Source organism: Dryobates pubescens, chromosome 25 (assembly GCF_014839835.1).
Source record: "Dryobates pubescens isolate bDryPub1 chromosome 25, bDryPub1.pri, whole genome shotgun sequence".
Lineage (NCBI taxonomy): Eukaryota > Metazoa > Chordata > Aves > Piciformes > Picidae > Dryobates > Dryobates pubescens.
The window spans coordinates 15,813,834-15,840,986 of record NC_071636.1 but is presented as its reverse complement, the minus strand read 5'-3'; the positions used below and the strand labels follow the sequence as shown (position 1 = coordinate 15,840,986).

The following is a 27,153-nucleotide window of genomic DNA, read 5'->3' as shown; positions in this document are numbered from 1 at the left end:
AACTACCCTTAATCGCGACACCCTTTTGTTCGAGTTTGCTCGGAGGGGGAGGGGGAGAACAAAACAACAACCAAAAAAACACACAGAAACAAACCAACGACGACAAACAGTAACAACGACAAACACCCAAATAAACAACAAAACACAACAACACAAAACCCCAACCAAACACACACAAAAACCCCAAACCAATCAAACAAACAAGCTCCCCAGAACGCCTGGATGCAAGGAGCATCCGGCAGCGTACACTTTTCTCTTTGTCTTCTGCACCAGGCATCTCCTGGCAGAACAGCCCCGGGAGGAGGAGGCGCCTGCGGAAGAAGAGGCAGTGGGTGCCGGGGCAGGGACCCGAGCGAATGAGATACCCCTGGGGCGTAGCTTCTCCGGGGGCGCCGGGAACCACCATCCGGGGAGCAGGGGCGGAGCCGGCCAGGCGGGGAGGCCCGGACCCCTTCCTCCGTCGGCACCTCCCCCGGCCCCGAGCTCGGTGCCCGCCCGGTCCGAAGCGCGGCGCGGCGGCAGCGAGGCCATGGGCTCCCGGCTGAGCCGGCAGAGCAGCCTGGAGGAGGAGAGCACCGAGGAACCCAGCGCCGGCAGGCTGGAGAGCGGCCGGGGTGACTTCCACCTCTCCTCCCTGCTCCTCCACCCGCAGAAGCTGCCCGGGGTGCTGCGGAAAGCCTCGCCGGCTCCCTATGTGCGGCGAGTGGGGTGGCTGCGGGAGATCCAGGCCACCATCCGGGAGCACAAGCGGGACCACGCCGTGCACATCCTCAGGCTGCTTCGGAAGGTAAATGCTGCGGGCGAGCCGGGGCCGCCGCCCCTGGGCAGGGCAGGATGGAAGCGGTAAGAGCAGGGCAGGGCAGGATGGGGGCAGCGGAGCAGAGCATCGCGGGCAGGATTAGGGCAGAGGAGCAGGGCATCGCGGGCAGGATCGGGGCGGAGGAGCAGGGTGGGCAACAAAGGTCTGTGCGCGGCGCGGGCGGTGCCGGCGACTCAGTTTCCCCCCACCATCGGTGTGCGGCAAGGAGCCTGGGGGTTACGAGCCCCCTCCTCGGAGGTGTGGGCTTGCCGCCCCACACTCTCCCTCCCCCCCCCCCCCATTGGAGATGCGGCCGGGGCTCTTTGTGCGGGTCTCCGAAGCGCAGGCTGGAGCGGCTGCGGCAGGTGACACCCGCCCTGGCTCCGTGCCACTTCTCCCTGTCCCCGCCCGGGCGAGGGGCACCTGGCCGGGCTGCTGGGAGCAAGGAGAGAAGGGCTGGGAGGCAGCTGGGGAAAGGGCTGTGCTGCACACAGGAAAAAGGGCCTGCAGACCTCAACTGTCCCCATCCACACCCCTCCAAGCCAGCTCCCGAGCGTGCTCGGGATCTATGAGCCCCAAAGAAATGCCACTGCCATCCCGCTGCTGCCGCATCCCATTGTGCCCACCGAGCCAGAATGGCCAAGATCTGTCTTTGGGAAAAGCCAGACTGGCTTTGGAGAGGGCCTCTGGGACAGTCAATGTTGAGAGGTAAAGGGGTCAGTGTATCAGCAGGAGCATGTTATAGTCTGCCAGCGTTCAGGAACAGAAAAGCCACTGTGCAGACAGTGTGGTGCCAAACTGATACTGAGGACAGAGCCCTGCTGCTGGAACAGAGCCACCTCCTCCATCGCTCAGTGCTACCATCACTTTCCAGGCAAACTCAGCTCCCCAAGCTGCAGGCAACCCTGCAATCAGCAGCACAGGAGACAAATCCTCCCTCTGAGTTGGGCATAAACCACCATCAGCTCTTAGCTGATCGTGTTCTTCACTAGACAGTGACCTACTTCCTCCTGGGAGCACACCGCGTTCCTCACCATAGTGGCATCTACCCTCTTGGTGTAGGTACACAGCAGCAGGGACTGGCTGGGCAGCTCATACAGCCACACCACCAGCTGCAAGGTGCTGCATTCACAGCCCTGTCTCTGAACACCCCTGGGTTTTACGACACATCAACCATGGTGGTCAAGCTGCACACTCCTAAGTCAGAATTTACAGGACCAAAACATGTCTCCATTTTCCCTATCCACTGCCTTGGTGTTCACATGAGGATTGTTCCCAGCACCCAAACACTTTTCTTGCTGCATGTGTAGAGAGAGAAACCCTCACCAGAAAACCTGTCTATGTGCACCAGTGTGGCAGGCAAGGGCTGAAGGAGGCAGTTCTGGCAAGGAGCTGTTACAAGAAGCTTGTGAAGAAGAGGCAACCACTCACTTAACCAGTGTGGAACAGACTGTTGTAGGGTATGCCAGAGGCCAGAACTACAGAATGTCACTTTCTGTCGTGCTCAGCACCTCTCCTTGAGGCTGAAGCATTGAAATCCTCTGCAGACCTTGGAGGTCTCCAGAAGGTCCATCTGTAAGCAGACAGGGCTTGAATGCTAAGTCATGGAGCCATCTGGAGTAGAGGGGCTTCTCTAAGCTCTCCTCACAGTGCAGCCTGACAGCTCCTTTCAGGATCAGTTAAGTAGTCAGCTTCCCCACATCTGTGCTGAGAATTACCATGTCTTGAGCACTCACATTTTGTCTACTGCCTTTCCAGTTCCCCTGCTCCCCATCATGCCTGTCCATGTCAGAACAGTGCCCCTCTGTTCATGACAGAGCAGTGGGACATGCATTCTGTAGCAGTCACAGCACAGGCTTCCTGCAAAGCAAGACAAGAACCCAACCAACACCAATCCAAAGCCTCCAGTTTGCTGTGTCCTCAGAGATTTCAGAGCCAGGGCTACAGTGCTAACATCTACCACACCCTTCAACATCCCAACCCAACATTACTTGGTGTAATCCCACCAAGTCCTCCTCACACATGCAGTGCCTGCTTCAAAGAGCACTAGGATCAGCTTTTTCCCCCCCCTCTTTTACAAGTCTCCCTCACTCCTCAGCTGAATCCAGCCCTTGGCTCATCCCCCAGCACGTCCTTCCTCACACAGGCTGCTTACCTTGGCAGTAACACTCTCAGGAGTCAGAGATGAACGTGGCCCAGGTGAGACTCTGCTTGTTACCTGTAAAAGTGAGATACCTCGTTTAGTCCAGTGGACAGTGAGGACATTTAACACTGCACCTTATCTCTGTGCCTTGGGCCAGGGTGCAAACACCCCAGAGCTACGGTGGGACCACAGTTGTAGTCTCCTCAGGTGGGGAGAGGTGGTCAGCAAGACCAGAAGACAGACTTCCATGTGTACCTCCTGCTGCTCCCAGCAGACACCGACCTCATCCAGCCCTGCAGATAGCCCCCACAGGTATCAGTTGTACCTGCAAGTGGCCCTTGACCTGTGAGCTGCAGACTCCAAAGAGCTGTAGACTGCTTCTACAATGTTGGGAGAGTGAAATCATAGAATGGTAGGGGTTGAAAGGGACCTCTGGAGATCACAGAATCAACCAGGTTGGAAGAGACCTCCAAGATCAAGTCCAACCAATCACCCAACCCTAACTAATCAACCAGACCATGGCACTAAGTGCCTCACATCCAGGCTTTCCTTGAACCCCTCCAGGGATGTCTACCTCACCACCTCCCTAGGCAGCCCATTCTAATCACACCTTCTGTGAAGAACTTCTTTCTAAGATCAAGCCTAAACTTCTCCCTGGCACAGCTTGAGACTGTGTTCTCTTGTTCTGGTGCTGGTTGCCTGGGAGAAGAGACCAAATCCCCACCTGGCTACAACCTCCCTTCAGGTAGTTGTAGAGAGCGATAAGATCATCCCCCCCTGCCAAAGCAATAAAGTAAAGCAAGCCAGGCAGAGGCAGATCCACCAAGAGAGGTGCAATACCCCAACACGTTAGAAGACTGCACAGAGAGCAGCTGTGAAGCTGAGCCCCTCATGGACCCCTGCTCTGTGCAGGCACCCCTGGGCAGCTCCCGTGGCACATCAAGCCAGGGCGGACAAGAGCCTTGTGCCAGCAAAAATCTGGTACAGCCTGGTTTCCCTGTGCCAAGACATGGTCATTTTTCAAGATAACAGCACTAAGCCAGCCCAGCTGGCAGGACTCAGAACATGCTGCTGCCTGCAGCCACCCTTTAGGCAGTGCCAAATTTGCCAGGAAAGAAGGGAGGGGGAAGTTGAGTAAAACGAAGCAGAAAACGTCCCCTGGGCTAAGAATTTATGGACTGTCAATGTGAAGTAGATATTTACAGCTGCATTATTTATAACCCCCTTGCAGGCAGGATTTATAATGGGTGTGCAGATTCATCTTCGTGGTACAGCTCCAACTGGGGGAGGCTAATGCCTCTCTGTCATCCCCTGCTGCACGCCCAGCCGTGCCACCCTCAGCAGCTTTCTTCCTCCATGCACATTACGCTTGGTGTAGGAGGTTCCATTTCCCTGAAGCCTTATGGTTCAGGAAGACATTGGCATGATGCCTTGGGGTGCTCCTGGCCCACAGCCAGCTTTGGCTGGCTGTCCTTCAAGACTGATCCACAGAATCACAGAAACATTCAGGTTGGGAGACCCTCAGGATCACCAAGTCCAACCCAGAACCCTAAACTACAAGGTTCACCCCTAGAGCACCTCACCAAGCACCACATCCAAACCACCTTTAAACACCTCCAGGGTTGGTGACTCCACCACCTCTCTGGGCAGCACATTCCAAAGCCTGACCACTCTTGCTGGGAAAAATCTTCTCCTAATCTCCAGCCTAAACCTACCCAGTCATAGCTTCAGGCTGCTCCCTCTCTTTCTATCATTAACCACCTGCAGCAGCAGCCTCTTGTTGTAGTTTGAGCCCATTACACCTCTCTATGACCTCCTTTCAGGTAGCTGTAGAGAGCAATGAGGTCTCTCCTCAGCCTCCTCTTTTCCTAACTAAATAGCCTCAGCTCCCCCAGTCACTCCTCACAGGATTTATTCTCCACTGCTTGGGTTCCTTGTGGCTGCCCTCTGTGTACACAGGGGGCTGGGTCTGTAAAGCATTTGGTTTAATTCTCCAGGAGGAAGCCTCATCCCTGGAGGTTTTTAAGGCCAGGCTGGATGTGGCTCTGAGCAACCTGACCTGGTGTGAGGTGTCCCTGCCCATGGCAGGGAGGCTGGAACTGGATGATCCTTGAGGTCCCTTCCAACCCTGACAATTCTATGACTCTCCCTTTCTCCACCAGAACTGTAGCCAAGCGTTCTCTCTGCTACTCTGTTTCCTGCTTGATCCACGCCTGTCTAGAGCAGGAGAGAGTGGATGCAGGACTGGCTTTGATTGCTGCTTAGGTTTAAGATCTCACACCTCTACCAGCTATTGGCTCCTCCCCTGCTGGTGATGTCTGTGTGTACACCTAACTCCTTTAGCATCTCTCTCTTTTTTTAAGCTCTCAGTGCATCTCTGGCTGGGTGCTGCCTGCAGCACACTCCCTGGAGCAGTGTGAACATATGTAACACCCTCTTGCTTATTCATTTCTCCTGGCAGCAGCACACAGAATGGGCATAGGACTTGTTTCCTCTCTCAGCTGAGCCCTCCTTGTCAGCTGAAGCAAACCCAGCACTATCTGCATTAGGGAGTTTTTCCTCTTCTGCATTTCTACTCCTGGGGATGTTTTGCCATCCTCAGGGTATTTTCCTGTGAGTGTGGGATCTCTCTCTTTCCCAGATGCTTACTTCACAGCTCTCTGGAACCTCCTGACTGTAATAACTGTGTCATATATTAGATCTTAGCTTTCCCTCTTAGCAAGAAACAGCTTGGGGTCTTTTTGTAGTACACCCATCTGGCCCCTGGGGAGGCTTTTTGTCCCCAAGGATGCTGAGGTTTCTTTCAGCATGTCCAAAGGTGCCTCACACCATGGCCTGTGCAGGTAAGTTGCACAGACCACAGAGGTTGTCCTGGTTCACGCTGAGGAAGAAGGGAAGAGGACTCCCCAGGAGTGTTGTGTAGCTATGAATTTACCATTACAGCCAGAAGACAGCACTGCCAGTGCTTGCTGAGAAAGTCAAAGCACAGCTAAGCTCATACTGATGGGCAGGACTTTCGCTCAGCCTGCCACTACCGGAGTGTGTGGAAGCATCCAAACACCTGACAAAGCTGAGGCTGGAGAAGCAGGTTTAGAGCCAGCCCTCCTGCTCAGCTGCTTCAGGAGATTCACACAGAGAGGCTGACAAAACTGAACTTCTCCAGAGCCTGCTCTCTCTGGCTTCCAGCCAGGCTGGGAATGGCACTGCCCTCACTTTCCTGTGGCAGGTGGCAATGGGGTGGGATGGGGTGGCAGGCAATGCCTAGGCTGATTAGGTGATCTTAGTGCTGCATCTCATTCAGCTTGCTGGCTCCTCTCATCCCCCATCATGGGAATGCTGGGTCAGAGGCAGCTGCTTCACTTTTTTGGGATAGTCTCCTCCATTGAGGAGCCAGCTGGCACCTCATCAGGTTTACTGTCTGGTTTGAAAACACCTCATGGTTACAGCTCCAAGGACGCCCATGGGCCTGACAGTTTCTCTTGTAGGACCTGGGACTGGAAGGAACATTCCTCAATGAAGTGCTCTACAAAAATGCAACTTTCCTCAACTTGGTGGATCCCATCTCCCATGACTTGCTGATGAGCCTTGCTAGAGATCTGCAGTGTCCCAAAAAGGTAAGCCCTCTCCTCAGCTCAAAAACCACTTTGCAGCAGGAATTGACTTTTGGGGGGCAAAAGTTGATGCCAGGGTACAGTAGGACCTCTTAACCACATATCACTTGAGTTCTTCTCCAACCTCATGATGTGCAGTGCCCTTCAGGGATGGCAGCATGAGGGGACATTACCTAAGTGCCTAGCAGGTTACAGACCACACTTTCTATGCAGCTGCACAGCCCCCCCCCCTTTATTTTCCTGCCCTGCAGATGCACATGCCTATCTGCATCTTCCCAAGGAAGATGTTGAATCACAGAATATATCTGGTTCAAAGATACCTCCAAGCCAATCCAGTCCAACCCCTGATCCAGCACTAAACCAGGTCCCTCAGCATCAGGTCCACACATTGCTTAAACCCCTCCAGGGATGGTGACTCCAGCACTGCCCTGGGCTGCCTGTTCCAAGGTTTGAGAACCCTTTCACTAAAGAAATATTTCCTGATATCCAGTCTGAACCTCCCCTGGTGCAGCTTGAAACCATTTCCTCTGCTCCAGTTGCTTTCCAGCAAGAAGAGAAGCTGAGCTGCCCCTCAGAGGCAACAGGAGCGTAGTTAAAGGGGTTGGAGAGGCTCAGCACCCTGCCCAGCACACATAGCAGCAGGCCCCTCTCCAGGGCTGGCTGAGCATCTGGTGGGGGTAACTGCATTAGAGGCAAGCAGGCTGAGTGTAATTCCCAGTCTGTCAGTGGAAATTAAATCAGTGAGGACATGGGCAGAAACAGGAGGGTAGTTCTCAGCTGTGAGCCAGCAAAGGCTTACAGAGCATTGTGCCAGCTTCCGTGCACGTGCACCCACTTGGAAAGGTTTGCTGCTGTAGGTGACAGCAGGCTGCCAGCTGCAGCCTTGCCAGTCTAGAGCAAGGTACCTAACCCAAATGCACTGGCCAGGCCCTGAGGGATTCCTAGAAGAGCTGGGACAGGGATCAGGGGATGCTTGGCTGAGCACTGGGGCTGGGATCCCTCTCCACTTGGCACAGCAGAAGAGCCACAGGCTGGCAGTGTGTGCCTGGGGAATCCAGCTGATTCAGTGAGCCTAAGAAAGCCACAGTGCAGCTGCTGGCCCACAGAGCAGCACTTGAACTGCTGGCAATAAAGAGCCAATTAGCATATTCCCTGACAGCTTTACTATGTGTTTACCTAGCAAACCCTTCGATGCACAGTGTACCGCAGCTGGAGGGTTCCTACTGCTCCTCTTCCACCCCAGGAGGAGATGGTGTGTGGCAGAGGCATCTCAGCCCTTCCCACTACCTCTCTTCAACTCCTTCCTTGCATGCATGTCCCTCCTCTACTACCAGCTCTGTTTCTTTCCCAGCTCCCTCTGTCCCCACCCTCACTCCCTGTGGTGCTGTGGTCTGAGCTGTCCCTTTGCTTTCAGGAGTATGACCCCTGGAAGTCCTCGGACAGGATTTGCAGGCAGCTGATTTACCACCTGACCCCTCACTCCAAATGGCACCGGCACGGCATGCCGCGCAGGAAGTCCCAGATGTGGTAAGAAGCCTGGCAGGGACAGTGTGGATGGGCATGGAGGAGATGGGGGGGGGGGGATGGAATCTGCCAGGAGAAACTGTGCTGCAGCCAGGCACCACCCCAACCTGCCACTGCTGCCCTTCTCTGAGAGCAGGGCCGAAAGCCTGCATGGCAGCCACCTCAGTCTCTTCAAAAGCCCCAGCTAGACAGCAGAAGGGCAGTGCCAACAGCCCTCTCCTTGACCTGGTTTGTTATTTACTTCTTAAGCTGTTTTACAGTTCCTCAGCCTCTCCCAAGTGCACTGAAATCAATGCTGCACAGCACAGACGGACATCCTGGTAGGGCTTGCAGCATGTTTGGCCTTAGGACCATTGTTCTTGTCTACCCCAAGGCAAATTCCCTGCCCAGGGGAAAGGTCTCCTATTACGAGGCAGTACCACAAACTGACCACCACTATTCAGTAGAAACTGGTTTTGGGGTGGCTGGCAGAGAGGTGACCCTCCTTAATCACCTCCCACTCCTCTGCCAGGACCAGGAGAGGGACCAGAGGGAATGGAATGGAATAGACCAGACCAGACCAGGTTGGAAGAGACCTTTGAGATCATCAAGTCCAACCTCTCACCCAACACCATCTAATCAACTAAACCATGGCTCCAAGCACCCCATCCAGTCTCTTCCTAAACACCTCCAGGGATGGTGACTCCATCACCTCCCTGGGCAGCACATTCCAATGGCCAATAACTCTTCCTATGAAGAACTTCTTCCTAACATCCAGCCTAAACCTCCCCTGGCACAGCTTGAGACTGTGTCCTCTTGTTCTGGTGCTGGTTGCCTGGGAGAAGAGACCAACCCCCACCTGGCTACAACCTCCCTTCAGGTAGTTGTAGACAGCAGAGCCTCACAGAGGGAGCCCACTCCAAGGCACACTGGCCACAGGTGGCTGCTGCTTTGCACTGTCACAGACACCACCCCACAGACACCCACCCTGACTCTCTCCCTGACACATACTGGCTTTTCTAACCAGACAAAGAGCAAGCCCTGCTTGTTTTAAATCCACACCAACTCTCCTCCTTTTCTCCAAGCCAAGCCTGTTCCTGTGACACAGCTCACCAGGGCTGAAGACAGGACAGAGGAGTGACTAAGAAAAGAACTCCTGTCAGCCCCATTAGCCTCACAGGAATAAACACAGGGCTGGAGAAAAAGAAATGCAGAATTGGCAGCACTTTGAAAATGGCCTTGGGCTTCCCTGAGACTTCCAGAGGCTTTGATGCATGTACCAGCAACACAGAGGCCCCTGTGGGAACCCACATTGCCATTGTACCTTTCATTCTAGGAGGCAGATCCCTGGTGCAGCTTAAGGCATAAACCCCTAATTCCAGGATTTCCAGGCCACCAGCCTCCCAAGTTTCAGTGCTCTCACCCTCAGCACTGCTAGTGCCAGTTTACAATGGCACAGAACAAGGACAGGGGGCCTGAGCTGAGCAAGTCCCCTTCCAGACTCCCTCAGATGACATTTTCCCTATGGAATCTTGCAGAGCACTGGAGATGCAGGATGCAGAAAGCAGATCTGACCTCATCCCTCTCCTCTCCAAGATAGAGAGGCTTAAAGAGAATTGCTGGAAGCAGGGAGAGCTCAGTAGAGGGTGGCTCTCGCCATTCTTTTCCAAGCTCCCTTTTGCTGAAATCCAGACTCATTCCGGTTTTCCAAGTGAAAAATCCCTCCCTGTCCCTATTTAACTTAACCCTCTGCCCCCACATTCCTGGGGCTGGGGTTGTGGGGTGTTTTGGCAGACCAAATCTCTTCCTCAGCTGGGCTCCAGACTAGGGAGTCAAACTGGAGGTCAGCCCAGGGAGAGCAGAGGGCTGCCTGCTGCAAAATCAGCACAAGAAACAGGTTTGTGGCCAGAGGAAGAGCTCTGGACCCCAGGAGCCTGAACCCCACACAGAGGGGCCAGGCCCAAAGCCTTGGCCAAGTCCAGAGCACCTGTGAGCAAAGTCAGGGAGCAGGCAATAAGCTAAGGGGTGATGGATGGAAACGCAGGTCTGAGATGGGCATCCCTTGCCTGGCAGCCAGGCCCTGCTGAAAGGTGTTACATAAGGCACAAAATAACTCTGATTAAATATTAAAGAGCAGAGCTTCCTCTCTTAAGGCTGGAGAGGAACTGGTTTGCAGTTTGCATCAAGAGGCGCCTGCAGAGTCGGCATCTGAGGCTGCTGCAGGAAGATGGAAGGCAAGAAATAGCTGCTGCCTGTGGAGGGATCAGGGCTTAGTGTGGGCAAGGCTGTCTTCACCTGGGCTGAGTTTTCCACTCCCCTCTGCTTGTGGGAGTATTCTACTATAAGCTGCCTCTGAGCCTGTGCCCCTGGCAAGGTGCCCTCCAAGGCAGGGGTGTAGCAGCAAGACCTCGAGGGCATTTCTAGAAGTCTAGTGGGGATTTGGGTCAGCAGGGAGGAATTTTCATGGCTTTTTGCAGTCTCCTGGGCTTTGGTTTCTGGCTTTCATAGAAGTGAGGCAGGGTCCCCCTTGTCCTCTCCTGCAATGTGATTTCCCCTCCCCGGCAGCCTGTCAGATGGGTCCAGCAGATAATTAACCACCCAGCCATATGGGCAGCTTAGAGCATGTGCCAGCTTTTAATTACATTTGGGCTGTTATGGAGAGGTGTATGGGAGATGGAAAAGACCTGCAGTACTGCAGCAAGATCACATAGCAAGTGTTCCTTCCCAGCACCAAACAGCAAACCACTGGGTCAGAAACAAGCCAGCTATAGTTAGGACCCCATCTCCTCTCAGCAGGAATCAAAACACCCAGGGAGTACAAACCTGAGCCTCCCAGGGGCTAACAAAGCAGCAAGGACAAGGCACAGTTCTTCAAGCACTCACAGTATCACAGTACATTAGAGGCTGGAAGGGACCTCAAGAGATCATCGAGTCCAACCCCCCTGTCAGAGCAGGGTCACCCAGGGTAGTCTGCACAGGAATGCATCCAGGTGGGGTTGGAAAGCCTCCAAAGAAGGAGACTCCACAACCCCCCTGGGCAGCCTGCTCCAGTGCTCTGTCACTCTCACTGTAAAGAAGTTTCTCCTCATATTGAGGTGAAATCTTCTATGTTCAAGCTTGTACCTGTTATTCCTTGTCTTATTACTGTGCACCACTGAAAAGAGCTTGGCCCCCTCCACTTGACACCAACCCCTCAGGTACTGATAGACATTGATCAGATCCTCTCTCAGTCTTCTTTTCTCCAGACTAAACAGCCCCAGGGCTCTCAGTCTCTCTTCACAGGGGAGATGCTCAAATCCCCTCATCATCCTCGTGGTTCCTGCTTCAGTACACAGCCATGCCAGGACAGTTGGAACTGTGCCCTCTGTTCAGAGGCAATCACACTTCCATCAAGCAGCAACAGTCTGATGCTCTCCACGCTGTAGAGCCCAAGCAGATACCAAATACCCACAAAGTCAGCAAAGCACCAACCATGACTGCAGACATGCATCTAAACCTCCTTAACCACAATCCTGCTCCCCACTGAAGCCAGAGGTGCTGCCTGCTTCCAATACCACTTCAACACCGCTGTGTTCAGCCTGGGGCTGTGGCTGCACAGAGGTGCAATGCGCTGTGCCCAGGACACAGCAGGCTGCTGTGTGTCTTGTCTAGCCACACCTCTGAGGAGCTACCAACAGCAGTGACTGCAGTGAGGCTCTTTGCCCTGTATCTGAGGGACATCAGGCCACATGCTGCCACCAGCTTGAATGCCCAGGCCAGAAGCAGTCTGGACAGAAACATGGAAGGACAACACTCACTGCAGCACAGAGGGCTCAGGGCAACAGCAGCTGAAGCAAGCAGGAGAGGTACAGCTGGATTTGGATTCTCTTCTCTCAGAGGTGATGCTGGAAGACACTTTGCCCTCTGCATCCACTCCTGTGGGTGCTTGACAGTGGTTGCCTGCAGTGTCCCAGCTGTGCAGTCACCCATAGAGACTCTTTCAGCTCAGGCAGGTTTGCCACATCAAAAGCAAGATGTTTAGTTCTTTTCTGCAAAACCCTGCCTCAGGGGTGCAGCTTCCCATCAACAGCCTGCACCTTGCAGCTGCTCCTGCTTGGGTCGGCTGCCTAACCAAACAGTCCTCTCTAACTCCAGGGTGGATAAAATGAAAAGCTAAAAAGCTTTGTACAGCAAAGGCCAGCATGTCTTTATTGCACAACTGTCAGTCCCTTCCATCCTAGCAGGAATTCAGATTCAGCACCACTTTGCAGTTGTTTAGGCCACTCACTCCACAAGTAGAATACATTCTGCAGCCTTGTGTAACTCCACCTTAGTGCAAAGAGTAATGGGTTAAGAGATGCTCCTCCCTGCAGCCATAAGCTTTTGAGGCTGTCAGCAGCACCACTTCTGTGGTATTTTGCCAGATGCAGCATTTTTGGCATTTTATTAATTCTTGTTTTCAGACATCTTGAGAGTTCCCTAGTTCAGCACTGCAGAACTACACGTCCTAGTGCAGGTGCCACCACCTCCATCCCTGAATCCAAGGGGGGTGTACTATGAGAGCAAAGCCACACTGGACTGCAATTCAGAGAGGAGAGGGAGAAGGCAGCCTTTGTCTGGGAGCTGGACTGCAACCACTTACTGTGACCAGGATCTGTGGATTACAACTAACTTATCTTGGCAAAGCCACCTCAGGGACCTTTATTTATTTTCCACTTGCATCATTCCCAGGGCTGCCTGCTTCAGTGTAACTACTGCAGACAATCAGACCTGAATCCACAAGCCAGGCAGGCAGCACACAGAAAATGATCTTTAGAAGCAGAGTGCTCCTAGCACAGACACCCCACCCCAGATTTATCACACAGGAAGAGGCTGTGGAAGAGTAAAAGCAGCAGAGTGCATGGAGTTGACGCCCAAAGCGCACACACAGCTGGGGCTCCCTTCTCACAAGCCTCACTGCAGCTTCACTTTGTTCATCTGAGCGAGTTTCCATTGGCTAAACCCAAACTGAGTGCAGAACTGAGTATCCCTTCTGGGTTCATTCCTCTGGCTCTCAGTTATTGATGTGCAGCACTCAGCCACTGCGGCACTGGAGACACTTTCAGAATGCAATGAGAGCACTCATGGTGAGGAGGCTGCAAGGGAACAGCTCCAAAGGGCTTTAGAGCTTTTATTTATTTTTCTCCCCTCCTTCTTCTTGAAAGCATCACTCAGGGCAGCAGCTGACAGCCCTGGCAGAGCAGAGCAGATCCTAGCCTTCACATGGCATGAGGTGAATATTAACTACAGTTTCAGGTCACCCTTATGCAACAGGGTAAACAGCCACCACGATTCCCACTTCAGAGGTAGGAAGCCAAGCTAGAAAATGCCATCAGTTAACTAAAGCCACATGGTAACACTCCCATCTCATATGGGAGCACAGGAACTGCCCCACACAATGCTTTCCAGAAGCTGCTGCTCAGAGATGCCAGACAGACAGACAAGAACTGGTGAATAAATTGTGTGGAGAGAGGCAGAAACTGTCCCCTCCTCTCATCTTACAGCACAGAGACACCCACGCACTGCCCATGACCAGGGTTCCCAGCAGCATCAAGAGGCAAGTACATCTGCAAAGGCTGTTGGAAATAGCAGAAAGGGTTATCCAGCAGCTTGACACTGCCCTGTCACAGAGCAGAAGGAAAAGCCCAAGGCTGACAGGCAGAAGGAACAGGACACTCTAGCAGAGAGATAGCCAGTGAGAAGAGGAGGTTCAGGGGTGACCTCATTGCCCTCTACAACTACCTGAAAGGTGGTTGTGGCCAGGAAGGGGTTGGTCTCTTCTCCCAGGCAACCAGCACCAGAACAAGAGGACACAGTCTCAAGCTGCGCCAGGGGAGGTTTAGACTCGAGGTGAGGAGAAAGTTCTTCACCGAGCGAGTCATTCGCCATTGGAATGTGCTGCCCGGGGAGGTGGTGGAGTCACCATCCCTGGAGGTGTTCAAGAGGTGTCACTTGGTGCCATGGTCTAGTCATGAGGTCTGTGGAGACAGGTTGGACTCGATGATCCTCGAGGTCTCTTCCAACCTTAGTTATACTGTGATACCGAGTGAAATAGTGGAGGCTGGCTTGCAGATACCAGTTCAAAGGAATTAGCAGAGACCTTCTGCCTTCGTGGCTCCTTCACACTTGAATTTGTGACAAGGACATAGACCAATACATGACACTTAAGAGTGAGGAGGCAGCATTATTCCCTGCTTTGCCAGGATAGACCTAAACAAGAAGAAAAAAACAGAGGACAAAAGCAGCTTCAAGGACAGAGTGAAGACGACAGCAGAGCCAGGAGGAGGAACACTCGGCTGCATCATCTAATGGTATCCATGTCCCACACCAGCTGTAGAAGAAGGGTGGTAGGAGAAAGGCTACCTTTGTACCCCTTCTCTCCACAGTGAGGGCTCTCCTCATGGTTGAGGTCAAAAAGAGCTTGAATGCAAGGATGGAGAGGTAAGGGGCTTCTGATGGAAGTGGCCTGCTTGTGCTCTGCCTCTCAGTCTTGGGACAGCTTGGGTTGGGTTAGTCTCAGTCAGTGCTTTTGAGGCTTCTCTGTCCTTTCCTGTGTCCCACTAGGGGCAGCTAAAGCCAGTCCTGCCCTGCAGCACTCTGTGCCACAGGGAAGCAAAGTTAAGGATTAGGCTGAGCTCCTGGAGTCCATTCCCTAAACCACTGCTCACAGAGCCATTCAAAGGTGCCTGTTGCTGGGTTCTGCACAAGGAAGAGCAGCCAAGAAATACCCAACTCATGGCTAATTAGCCACTCCTGGCAGTGCCTGTTAATGAAGGAGGGGGTGCACCGTGCTGAGAATCTCTGGCACCAGGAAAATTTTGCATTTGGAAGCAAATGAAACATAAAAGTAAGAGGGAGATGGGGGAGAAAGATGGCAATTCCCTAAAGACAGGCAGGGAGTGGTGGGCATCTCTCATTACTGGAGTCCTCTCCCATGCCCTGCCAGCATCCCTCCACAGCATAGAGACAAGGAAATGAGGCTGAGACTCCAGGAACCTGGACATTCATGGGTTACACAAGCTCCTCCAAACCCCAGAAAGCTAAGGAGGTGAGGCACCTACTGTGACTGGTGCAAGTTCCACCCAGAGCAACAGCCAGGAGCTGCTGCCACCCCTACAGCCACCAAAGAATGAAGCTGATGAGCAAGAAGCTAAAGGGATTCAGTGCTAGAGAAAAAGTGCAAGCCCTCAGCTGCATGGACTCTAAGCCTGGAAGAGCTTTGAAGCTTAAGGGTTAGGTCCCCTGGGGCAGGTCCTGGAGACAAAAAGACAGCAGTTAATTTTAGGACTCCTAATTGTTTCATCTCGAAACAGCTCTGAGATTTGCTCCCACGAGTCAGGAACAATGACTGAGCCTTACCTGGGAAAAGGAAGATCTTTAGGCAAAAAAACAAGGGAGACAGAAGATAGTTTTATCCCTTTCCCAGCCCACATTTCTGACAAAGAGAGAGAAAACCTTCTTCTGACACCTGCAGGGCCCTCAGACCCCTGCACGGGGCAGACTGATCCTGGGTGGATCTCACATGGCCAAGAGCTCATGGTCCAGCCTGGGGACCACTTGCTGATGCCTGCTGAAGAGTAGAGTTGGCATCTAGGGAAGGGATAAGTGGGAGAAAGGACAGACCCCAGCAGGGAGTTGAGGAATAATGCAAGGAACAACTTTTTTCCCCACAGGAGATAAAGGGGAACCTAGAAGAGCTCTTAGCCCTCGGGAGGGGTTGCAAGCAGAACACAGCCCTTACACACAGGAGGAGGCAGGCACCAACGCTCACTGGCTGCTGCATCTAGGTGCAGACAGGCTGCTGATAGCCTTGTTTCTTGCTCAGAGTTACTCAGAATTTCTGTCTTGCAGCCATTTCTGCAGCAGCTGAGGGAGAAGGGGGTTTGTTTCTTCTCTAAGCTTGCTGCAGATAATACAAACACAATCTGCTTTCCCCCCAGCCAGGGTCCAGATCCTTCTTAGATGCAAATCCCCACAATTACAAATCTAGACACACAGCACCAGTTGCAGCAGCATGAGGTTAATCCAGCCTCCAGTGCTTTGCAGTCCTCTGCCCACCAGTCCCATGGGCATCAAGAGCCACACTGCTAAGTAGCTGTTTTGTTCCACACAAAGAGAAAAGCTCCTGCAGCTGAAGCAGTCTTTAAGCCTATTTTGCTTGCAGAAATTAGGGGATAATAGATGACCCATTTCCCTGGAAATAAACGTGGCATTTTCTCAGCTGCTGCAGGAGTGTCTGAGAGCTTCGTGCCCTATGTAGCATGCTCCCCACCTCCAAAAGAAATAGAGCTTAGCAGAGCTCAACAAGCCTTACCAAGTACGAGATAATTCAGAGTAAAGCACCTACCCTGTCCCTTTGCTGCCAGCAGATGTATTTACCTCTAACAGCAACAGAGCAGGAGTGGGCAGCTCTTCTGTGCCCTGTCCCAGGGATGGCATTCAGCTTCTCCTCTTGGAGCTTTGCAGAAAAAGCACCAAGGAGGAGAGCTGTTGGAGTTCACAGCATGCCTGGGGTGTCAGATCTCATGCTTCAGCACTTACCAGAGAGCTGAGGGCTTGGCTGCAGCATGAGGGACTATGTCCACCAGGGAGAGGCTTCTACAGACACATCCCTACCAGAGGCATTTTTATAGGCAAGAGAAGAACTTAAACACAGGAGGAGCAAACAGGGCTGAGACAGGAGGCCTGGAGTCACCCTGGCAGGTACAGCAATGAGGGCAAAAGGAAGCAGAAAAAAAAAAAAAAAAAAGAAAGAAAGAAAAGGAAAAAAAAACCACAGGAAAAGAAAGAAAAACGAGCCAGCAAAGGAGGGAGGGAGGCTGGGCTCTGGCACAGGGCAAGAGGGTTTAAGCACACTCAGCCAGGAGCAGTCCAGTCTGGAGAATCAATTAAGGGAAGATAATTTGTCTGCTTGATTAAAGCCTCCTTGGGGTATTGGCTTGTTTCTGGGGAGAGCAGCAGAAGGTACCCGCTGTGGTCAGAGCACAATCCATGACTTATTGCTGCAGAGCACGCAGGGCAGGCAACGGGAGGGGAAGCTTAAGGGGCAGAGACAGACAAGCAGATCGCTTTTGTCCTTCTGACATTTCCCGACGCTCAGCGCTGTCTGCAGACGCAGCCAAGTCGCTCAGGAGGGACCTCAAGGGGCTTTCAAAGCTGCTCCCCTCCCCGGTAAGGAAGCCTCTACTGCAGCCGCGGCAGGACGCAGGGCACCGGAATGCCGAGACCCAGCAGAGGCAGCGGCGCTGGCTCAGGCCTGCCCTCTAGTGGTCCCCACACCAAACTGCGGCTGGTGTTTCCCCTCGTTTGTGCCTCCTTCCTATGCCACTCTCCCTCCCCAGGATGTGCTACGGGTTGACAGCTCTGAGGAGAAGGATTTCCAGGAGCCACAGGCTGTGTTTGCACAAACAGGCACAGAATTACAGAGTCGCTTCTGTGCCAGTCCTGCATTTCCCACACTCCCGACAAAGTCTTGCTCTAAACCAGTATGGGCCAGAGAAGGCTTCAATGTCATCTCCTCTTTTAGCAGCGCTCACTGGACTGTATCTAGGAGCTGTTTCCCCTGTTCAGTCAGGTTCCTGCTCAAGATGGATTTGTCCCTGCACACCTGCACTGTGCTTTTGCTGAAAGGAGTACTCCTCAAACTCCCAGATAGAACAGCTGGCACAGGTAAAGGGATTAATTACAGCCTGCCAGGGCAAACCTGAGACTCTTTCAGCTCTCAACCCAGTCCATGACAAGCTGAATCCTCTTTTGTGGTAGGCTGTGCTACACCACTGCCAGTGGCTGCTGACAAACTATACCCCCAAAAAAACCAAAACACCCCATTTTTCCAGGAGAGTTGGAATAGAGGCTCCCAGGCAGCCTGGGCTGGGACCAAGCATTCCTTGGATTGCCAGGAAAGGGGAGAGTAGCCCAGAGCTATCCAGACTGCACCACATAGGAGCTCACAGCTCCTACTGCTATTGCAACAGCTAGGAGAGATGCACTGCTGCTACAAGCAGTGTGTTTGATTAATTCTTCATGATCCTGCCCATGGGGCCCTAGTAGTGGTGAGATCTAGAGTGCCACCTTCAAGTGGCCCTTTGGGGAACTTATGTGTGCTACAGACCAGTTGTGATTCACCAGTACACCAGCCACCACTGTTTGACAGACAAACACTGCACCTGCCCCTCCATGAGCCACTTGAGGAGTGGTCTGGAAGTCATGTAAGGTTCAAATATGAGGTAATACCTAAAGCTCTTTTAGACCATGAGGTCTGCATCCTCCACGTGGATTGCCTCTCTGCCACAAGAGCTCATTAGGTGAAGTGTTTGCAGACCCAGACTCAGCTTTGCACAGCGAATTCCCATGGGAAGTAGGAGAGCACAAGGAAGCAGCCTGAACAAAGTGCTGCTAAATCTGAAGCAGGAATCTGCAGGCTTGAGAACTGAGAGGAAAGGCCACAAGGGCTTCCACCTCACACTCCCACAAGGAAGCACAGCTCCAGGTTTGCCAGTGTCAAAGGAGTCCAGGAAAGGTTGTTGCCTGCACTGATGTACATTTATTCAGACGTGTTTCCACCTGCCCACAGGGGATTATTAAGGGCTGAGATTGCCAGGAGACCATAAACTGTATGTACAAGGCAAGAGCTAGAGGCAGCATCATGCCCTGCCCACAGCTGCAACACTGAGGCTGGTAGGGAGGTTCTCGCCCACCACGAAGCTCCTGTGGTGCTGCAGCCTCCTCCGAGGGAATTTCATGTCCCCATTGCTCTCAGGGACTGGCTGTGCCACAGGTGTGCAGGACACTACAGAGAGCCAGATAGGAAGAGTGGGGACCTTCAGACTGGTGATTAATTCTTAACCCACCCTGCTCCTCCCAAGCTCAACAAGGCACTTACAGAACCCCTGGGCTCATGATGTATGACACTAGTGCAGGTCCTGCTGAGGGCTCCCCTATCCTTCAAGCCAGCTATGTCAGAAGGGACAGCCAGACCAGGATCACTTGTGCTGAGAAATGAGGTTCTCCTATGTTACACCAACACACATTTCTACTTACTCCTGCAACATACCCCCACCACACACCCCCCAGGTCCTACAGCCCCACAGCTCCCACTTTTCACAGCACTCTCACCAGCCCACAGTCCACCATAAAGCTCCACAGCCCTCTCCCTTTGCACACCCAACAGCCCCACAGCACAACTTTAGCCTGCTGCACAGCTTAACTATGCCCTCCTCACTCCACTCACAGGCAGACAACAAAAGAAATGGCTAGAACTACCTCCCTGGGCTTCTTGTAACACCCTTATGCCCTCCACGCCTCTTCACAGCTGCGGCAGATCCCAGTTGATCTGCTGACCACAGAGACCCAACTAGGCAGCCACTGGTGCTGCTTATTGACTGAGTGCTGCTTGGGAAGGCTTTTAAAGGGACATGCAGTACATCTGCTCCTGGAGTGCAGTTTGGCTACAGCTGATTTTCCTGAGAAAAGAGCTGTTCCTCTCAGCCTTTTAGCACTGCTCTCCTCTGCAGCAGCCCTGCAGCGCTGTCTGTTTGCAACAGAGCTTGGCATGGATATGGAGAGGTGGCACAGGCGGAGCCCCCCACACCCTGCAGAGCAGTGCCCTTGAGGGGCTTGCTTGCCTTGGTTGGTTTTGCTTTCTCTGCCTGGGTGTCTGCACTTGCACACATAGACAGACCCTTTGCAATGCACCAGTGGTAGACACTTCAGCATCCTGGCAAAGTCTGTATGCGAGTGCTGAGCAGGCACAGGAAAGCCTGCCCAGAAGCAGGGTGCAGACCTTGTGCTTGTTTCCCTCAGTGAGATCCATTAACCCTTTGCTGAGTGCTGTAGCCCATCTTCTTTAACAGCCTCTCCCCTTGGGTCACAGAGGGTCACCAGCAGTCCCCTCACTGACCTCTCTGCCCCCTTTCCACCGGCAGCCTGAAGACCAGCCTGCAGAAGAAGGTGAGCCAGGGCTGCATGGATCTGTCGGGGATCCCGCTGAGCATGCGGGACGTCCACCGCATGGCCTACTACCTGCAGAGCAAGGGGCACCACCTCACTTCCGTGGACCTGAGCTTCACGGAGCTGAACGACGACATGGTGCGGCTGCTGCTGCCCTTCCTCTGGGCGCTGCCCCAGCTCACCCACCTCTCCCTCAACGGCAACCGGCTGACACGGGCCACCATGAAGGAGCTGACCGACGCCGTGAAGGACATGAGCAAGTTCCCTCGCCTGGCCTGGGTGGACCTGGGCAACAACGTGGATGTCTCCTGCATGCCGCAGCCACTGCTGGTGGGCCTGCGCAAGCGCCTCAGCCAGCAGACCACGCTGCCAACCATCTACGAGGCGCTCGACTGCGACTCGGAGAGCGCCGGCGGGCACGAGGGCAGCCAGCCAGGGAGCGGAGCGGTGGCCAGCGCCCTGCCACGTGCTTTTCCTCAGCAGGGCTGCGAGAGGTGACTGGGCGGCAGTGGGTCAGGGCTGGCGCACTGAAGCCGCCCCAAGGAGAAGAAGCCTTGAATGCTGACATCAGAGGGCCAGCTCTGTCAGCTTCCTTTGGCTCTACCCTCTCGCCTTCCCTGATGTCTGCCCCCCAACTGCTGTCAGACCAAAGCCTGTCGTCCCCTCACAGCGTGCTCCCTTCCCTCCCCTCGCTGCCAAACCCATCACCCACATTCCAGAGAGGAACCGGTGACTTACAGTGAACCTGGTCCCCGGGCAGGGTCTCGCTGTCGGAGTCAAGAATATCCTCCAGCAGCCATTGGGATGAGGGAAAGGGATGGGGGGGAACCTAGAACAGAAATAGGCTTGTAGTTTACTTCCTTTCTTCCTTTTCCTATGCACCTTGGAAACCTTGGGACCTGCAGCCTTGAGTATGGAAGGAGCCTAGGTGCTGTGAAGCTTAGCTGAAGGGCTCAGGAGGCAGAGCCGGAGCCCAGCAGTGTGTCTCCCTCTTGTGTCTGGCTCCTTTTGTTTTGGTTTTTCTCCTATTGTGTGTTTTGCATTAACGTCTGAACAAAGGGACTTGGTCAGAGACCATTGGATCACATAGACTGGGGCGGACACATGGCTTAGAACTGCAGCATCAGGATATTTGCTGTGTGACCGGGGTGAGAGGGAGGGGAAGGAGGTATGTGTTGGTGGGAGCATGGGGGATGGGATGAGTTGGGATGGGATGGGACAGGAGGAGGGGAGAGAAGAGGGAGGGAGAATAGTCTTGCGGCTCAGTGGAACTGGATTCAAAAACTCTGCTTTTGTACCAAAACAACAAGTTCCAAAACTGGGGGAAAGCAGGCAGCTAAGTGCACAACTGTGGCACTAGAGGAGCAAGCAGCGAACATGCCAGAGGTGGGCACTTCCCAAACTAAAGTTCATTGCATGTTGCATACCTCATGACGCAGAGATGACGTGAGCAGCTGCATTGCCATCTCCAGTGCTGTCCAAGAACCAAACCACTGGTGCAATAGTTCTGGTGTCCTCTATGTTGCTCATGTTCTGTGTTAATGTCATCAACAGCTCTCTTGGACACAAGCATGAAGCACCAGGGAGACTGAGTGTCTGGGTTGGTCACATGTTAAGGCAGCAGCCCAGACACTGCAAGAAGATGGACCAGGAGTCCTCAGGCAGTGCCTGTGGTGTGGGAGAGGACCAGCTGATACCATTCCCACTGGGGAGCAGTGGTTCTTTTATCTATGGAAAGGGGAAAGTGGATGTTCATTTGTGGTAGGCTGCTGCCCTTCATGTTGCAAGGTGCTGATACAAATAAAGTGATCAGACCCTAGCTGCTAAGTGAAGTCATAGAATTGTTAGGGTTGGAAAGGACCTCAAGGATCATCCGGTTCCAACCCTCACACTAGATCAGGTTGCTCAGAGCCACATCCAACCTCCAGGGATGAGGCTTCTACCACCTCCCTGGGCAACCTGTTCCAGTGTCTCACCACACTCATGGTGAAGAACTTCTTCCGAACATCCAGCCTGAATCTACCCATTTCTAGTTCTGCTCCATTCCCCGCAGTCCTATCACTCCCTGACACCCTAAAAAGTCCCTCCCCAACTTTCTTGTAGCCCCCTTCCCCTATTGTGGAAGGCCATAATAAGGTCTCCTTGGAGCCTTCTCTTCTCCAGACTGAACATCCCCAGCTCTCTCAGTCTGTCCTCATAGCAGAAGAGCTCCAGTCCTTTTATCATCCTCATGGCCCTTCTCTGGACACATTTCAGCACCTCCAGATCCTTCTTGTAATAGGGGCTCTCAACTGTCTGTCCTCACAGGAACTCAAGAGAGGTTTTTAAAAGAGTTCAAAGTGAAATTATACAGAAAATTCCCTCTAAATCCTGCCCCTCCTAAATTAGCAGTGGTGTCTTTGCCTTCCTTTGCCGTTTCTCTCTGGGAATCTCAAAAAGTAGAAGCAACTTTCACATACTATGAGACAAATCCAAACTGACAGCACCTGACATGAAATAAACACATCCTTCATGCTCCTCTGCTCATTTTACAAGGCATTGGGAGAAGCAAATTGCTGATAGTTATCCATCGACCTTACTGTGAGAGCAGGCTGGAGCTAGCAACACCGTAGCAGCATCCATCAGGAAGGATTACTGTCATTTAGGAGAAACAGAATAGCAGTGATGTCACTTTCACCTCCCTCATCTGAAGCTAAGGGGATGGCCAGGAGTGAGGGTTTAAAAAAGAGGTTGATACACCACTTCCATGTCAGACCCTGCACTTCTGGGTTAGTCAGGAACTTCATAATTTACAATGTCAGCTCACCAAGGAAGGAACCCTCTTTATATTTGGAAGCCCAGCAGGGCAGGACAGCAGGATGGCTTTTCAAACACGCATGACAGCTGGGCACAAAACTCCTGGTTTACCTTTGGGCATGGCAGGAGGTGGCAGAGCCTGTGTGGTGTGAGAAACCAGCCCACTCTCCTGAAAATTTCTCTGAGGAACAAAGTCGGTGAGGCAAATAATAAAGCCTGCATGCACCCCTTGCACCCCCAGCACTCTCTGATTACATAAACCCCATCCCAGAACAGCCTGGTTGGATCCAAGAAGCAAAAGCCTGCCCCACAACAACAAAATCCCAGTCCAGCCCTCAGCTCCTTCCTGTGCACATCCAGCAGGGGAATTCTGGTGGTCGATGGATGAAGGCAGTTGTCTTCCTCGTGGTTGAAACTTTTGAACTCAAGTGTCCCACACATGCACACTACACCTGCTGCTATGCCGTCATCCCTCACCCGAGCACAAAACATCCTTGGCTCCAGTCCCAAGGTCGAGACACAGAACTTCACACACTCTCCCCATTCTCCTATATCCTCATTCTATATCCTTAAGCTTTTAGCTAAAGCAAAATCACTTCCCTCATCTCTTTTTCACAGTCTCAAGCTGCACCAGGGGAGGTTTAGACTGGATGTTAGGAAGAAATTCTTCATAGAGAGAGTGATTGCCCATTGGAATGGGCTGCCCAGGGAGATGGTGGAGTCACCATCACTGGAGGTGTTTAGGAAGAGACTGGATGGGGTGCTTGGTGCCATGGTTTAGTTGATTAGATGGTGTTGGACATGATGATCTTGAAGGTCTCTTCCAACCTGGTCTATTCTATTCTATTCTATTCTATTCTATTCTATTCTATTCTATTCTATTCTATTCTATTCTATTCTATTCTATTCTACTCTATTATCACAGTCCACCCTTTTTCTTCATGCTTCCCTCTTTGGCTGCAGCGGCACAAGCGTTGTTCTTCCACTTCAGCCTTTGGCCCCTTTCCCATAGAGGAACTGAGAAGGATTCAGGTTGCCATCTACTGTCAGAGTGAGATCCATCTCTTGCCATCAGCATGGTCTCATACTTCAACGACCGGTTTGATTTCCGAGTTAGGATGGTCCTGACTGTAAGTGGAGAATGTACTAGGAGACTCCCTCCAAAAGTAAGCTTTCTGCTCTCATCTACCCGAGCAGCTGTGGCGGCCACTGCTTGGAAACGTGCAGGGCCATCCCCATAAATAAAGGGTCCATACGTTTCGGGGAACAAAAGGCTATTGGCTGCTTCTGTCTGCCACGCTCCGGCGCCGACACTCCGAGCCCTGTCCCATCTGCTATAGTGACAAACAGGTGGCCGGGAAGGATAGGACTGGAGCCATTATAGGCTTTTATTTCAAAGCCTTGATCACAGCATCACAGGATGTTAGGGATCGGAAGGGACCTCCCGAGATCATCAAATTCCGCCCCCCCATAGCCCCCCCCGCCAGAGCAGGACCGCGAGGAGGGACTATTTGAGGAGACCCTGGCAGAAGAGCCACGGTCTGAAGCAGAAAAGGGAGGCGAGCCCGCTGGGGCGCCAGCCCAGCCGGGGCACTGCGCCTGCGCCGCCTCCCCCTCCCCTCCGCCCCGCTGCCGTGTGGGGTGCAGCGGCTCCTGCCCTGCTGCCACCGCCGCTCCCTGACCCGCGCCCCTCTCCCGGGGAGCTCGCCCCTAGCCATGGCCCAGATACTGCCCATTCGCTTCCAGGAGCATTTCCAGGTGAGCGCAGCTGGGGGGGGGGCGGGCGGCGGCGCAGGGACGAGGCTCCCCCTGCTCTGCCTCACCCCGACCCTCAGCCAAGGTGGGGCCCGCGGCCTAGCCGGGGCTGGGGGCATGCCGAGGGGAGGGGAGGGGACGAGCCGGCGGAGACCTTCCCGCGGCCGCTGTGGCGGGGAGACCCTCTCTCTCCTTCCCTCTCTTCCGCCCGCCCGCCCGCTGCGGGGCTGCCGTCCCGCTGGGCGCCGCGGGAAGGAGCGCGCTGCGGGATCCACCGGTGCGGGCTCCCGGGCTGCCGCCTGCCGCCTGCCGCCGTCCGTCGCTCCATCCCCGGGGCCGCTTCTCCGCGGCGTGCGGGGCGGCCGCGATTTGTGCAGAGTCACAGTCGCCGCCTGAGGGAGGGGGAGGCGCCGGGCCGGGGCCGGGCTGCTCGCCGCGGGGCTCTTCAGCTGCGATCGATGTCTCTGCAAGAGGGGTCGAGGGATTCTTTTTCTTTCACCTCAACGGCCATCGGTCTCCGGATCGCCGAGCTTCCTGGGGACCTCTTTCTGTGCCGCTGCCAAGTGGGAGGAAATTAAGGAGATGAGGTGCAAGAAAGCGTTTGGACTCGGAAGCCGCTCAGCCTCTGTCTCATCCCAGCACAACAATATGAGAAAACCCTCCCTAAAAATGACATCGTTTTGTTCTTAATATCCTGTGAAAGCCCGAATGCCAGCTCTGGAAAAGATCCATGACTAATGGATGCAGCACAGACAAACCGGTTTATCTGTTTCCTTGTGAACTGGTATCGAGGGAGGGCTGTAAATGGAGTGAGGGAACAGCAGGTAAGGTAAGACTTTGGATGGCTGCTGAGGCTTTCTCCACGAAGTTATGGCCCGCAGAGGGAAAATGCAGCTGGAGGATCTAGCCGTGCTATGTGTAATAAGTATGGAGCTTGAATCCAAGCAAAAAATCATTTAAGAGTGAAGTGTGGTGTCTCTGTGATGGAAGCTATTCCATTTCTTCAATCTCCATGTTTTCACAAGACAAATTCAACGTTTTGTGTCAACTGGTTGTATCAGCCTTATGAAATGTGTACTGCACCCTGGATATCTCTGATGCCTTTAAAAACACAGGCAGGGAAGGGGCATAAAAAATACATAAATCCCTGTTTCTGCATTGAGAACCTCATGATTCAAGCAGCCTAAAAAAAGCAGGATCTCAGCCATGTGGAGATTAGACAGAGGTCTAACTTCCATCTCTCCTCACAGTCCCATTCACTGTCTCAGGGATGTATATCTGTCCTTGTGCCTTCCTGCTCTATTATTTTTGGTTTGAGTTTGTTGGGGTGTTTTTTTTTAGTGGCCTTGTTTGAAAGGATTATTTCCCACACTGGATTTCTTTTGTGGGGAATAAAAGTTTGTGCATAACTGAATTTCTGCTGCCAGCTGAGTTCCCTTTCAGCTTTCATACAGATGCTTTATGCTGATAAAGAACTTGAGTCTCAGTAACACGAGACAAGGCTCTTTTGTAACAGTGATGCATTTTTTGTGCTTCCTGCAGAAAGGGGAAATTTAAAGGGAGGGGGAAAAAAATCTACATAATATGATTTTTGCTTTTCCAGGAAATGCCATTTTGCATGTCTTATGAAGGACTTAGTTCAGTAGGTTTTCCTACTGCTTCCTCAGAGTTTTATTTCTTGAGTAACACTGAAAAAAACTGTCTAAGGTGTAGGAATTCCAGAAGAAACTGAAATTGCATTCAAATGCTAGCTTGAAGTTAAAAGTTTCTGCCTAAATACACATGATGGCATAGAAGTCAGCATCCTTGCAACAAAATAGCTCTGCTTGGGTTTATTCTTCTTGGCTTGAGTGGAAGTTTAATGTTAGGGTCAGAAGAACAAAAAATAATACTATTTTAAGTCTTACTGATAAAAAAACTTCAAAGTCTTCTGTGTCCAATTCTGGGCCCCTCAATTTAAGGACATTGAGACACTTGAATCTGTCCAGAGAAGGGCAATGAGGCTGGGGAGAGGTCTCGAGCACAAGCCCTACGAGGAGAGGCTGAGGGAGCTGGGGTTGTTTAGCCTAGAGGAGGCTCAGGGGAGCCCTTATTGCTGTCTACAACTACCTGAAAGGAGGTTGTAGTCAGGAGGGGATTGGTCTCTTCTCCCAGGCAACCAGCACCAGGACAAGAGGACACAGTCTCAAGCTGTACCACGGGAAGTTTAGGCTGGAGGTGAGGAGAAAGTTCTTCCCAGAGAGAGTTGTTAGCCATTGGAATGTGCTGCCCAGGGAGGTGGTGGAGTCACCATCCTTGGAGGTGTTCAAGAGGGGATTGAATGTGGCACTTGGTGCCATGGTTTAGTAGTCATAAGGTCCTGGGTGACAGGTTGGACTTGATGATCTTTGAAGCCTCTTCCAACCTTATTGATTCTATGATTCTTTGCAAACTTTTTCAGAAGCAAGAAAAATCTTTTATAAACCACTTTTCAAGAGGTTTTAAGAGTTGGGAAATAGCAGATCCTTTAGAACAGAATAAGATATACTCTGAAAACAGCAAGGGGAAAAAAACAACCAAACAAATGAATGACCAGTGTC

The 27,153-nt window shown here is 52.8% G+C and overlaps 1 protein-coding gene across 1 annotated transcript; it reads left to right on the top strand.

Annotated features, from left to right (window-relative positions):
- Nucleotides 1-366: 366 nt before the first annotated feature.
- On the top strand, nt 367-22,005 carry LRRC75B (leucine rich repeat containing 75B). The gene is made up of 4 exons (XM_054173232.1): nt 367-787; nt 6,428-6,556; nt 7,968-8,080; nt 19,999-22,005. The coding sequence occupies exons 1-4, from the start codon at nt 530-532 to the stop codon at nt 20,519-20,521; spliced, it is 1,023 nt and encodes a 340-aa protein (XP_054029207.1). The 5' UTR covers nt 367-529; the 3' UTR covers nt 20,522-22,005.
- Nucleotides 22,006-27,153: the final 5,148 nt, after the last annotated feature.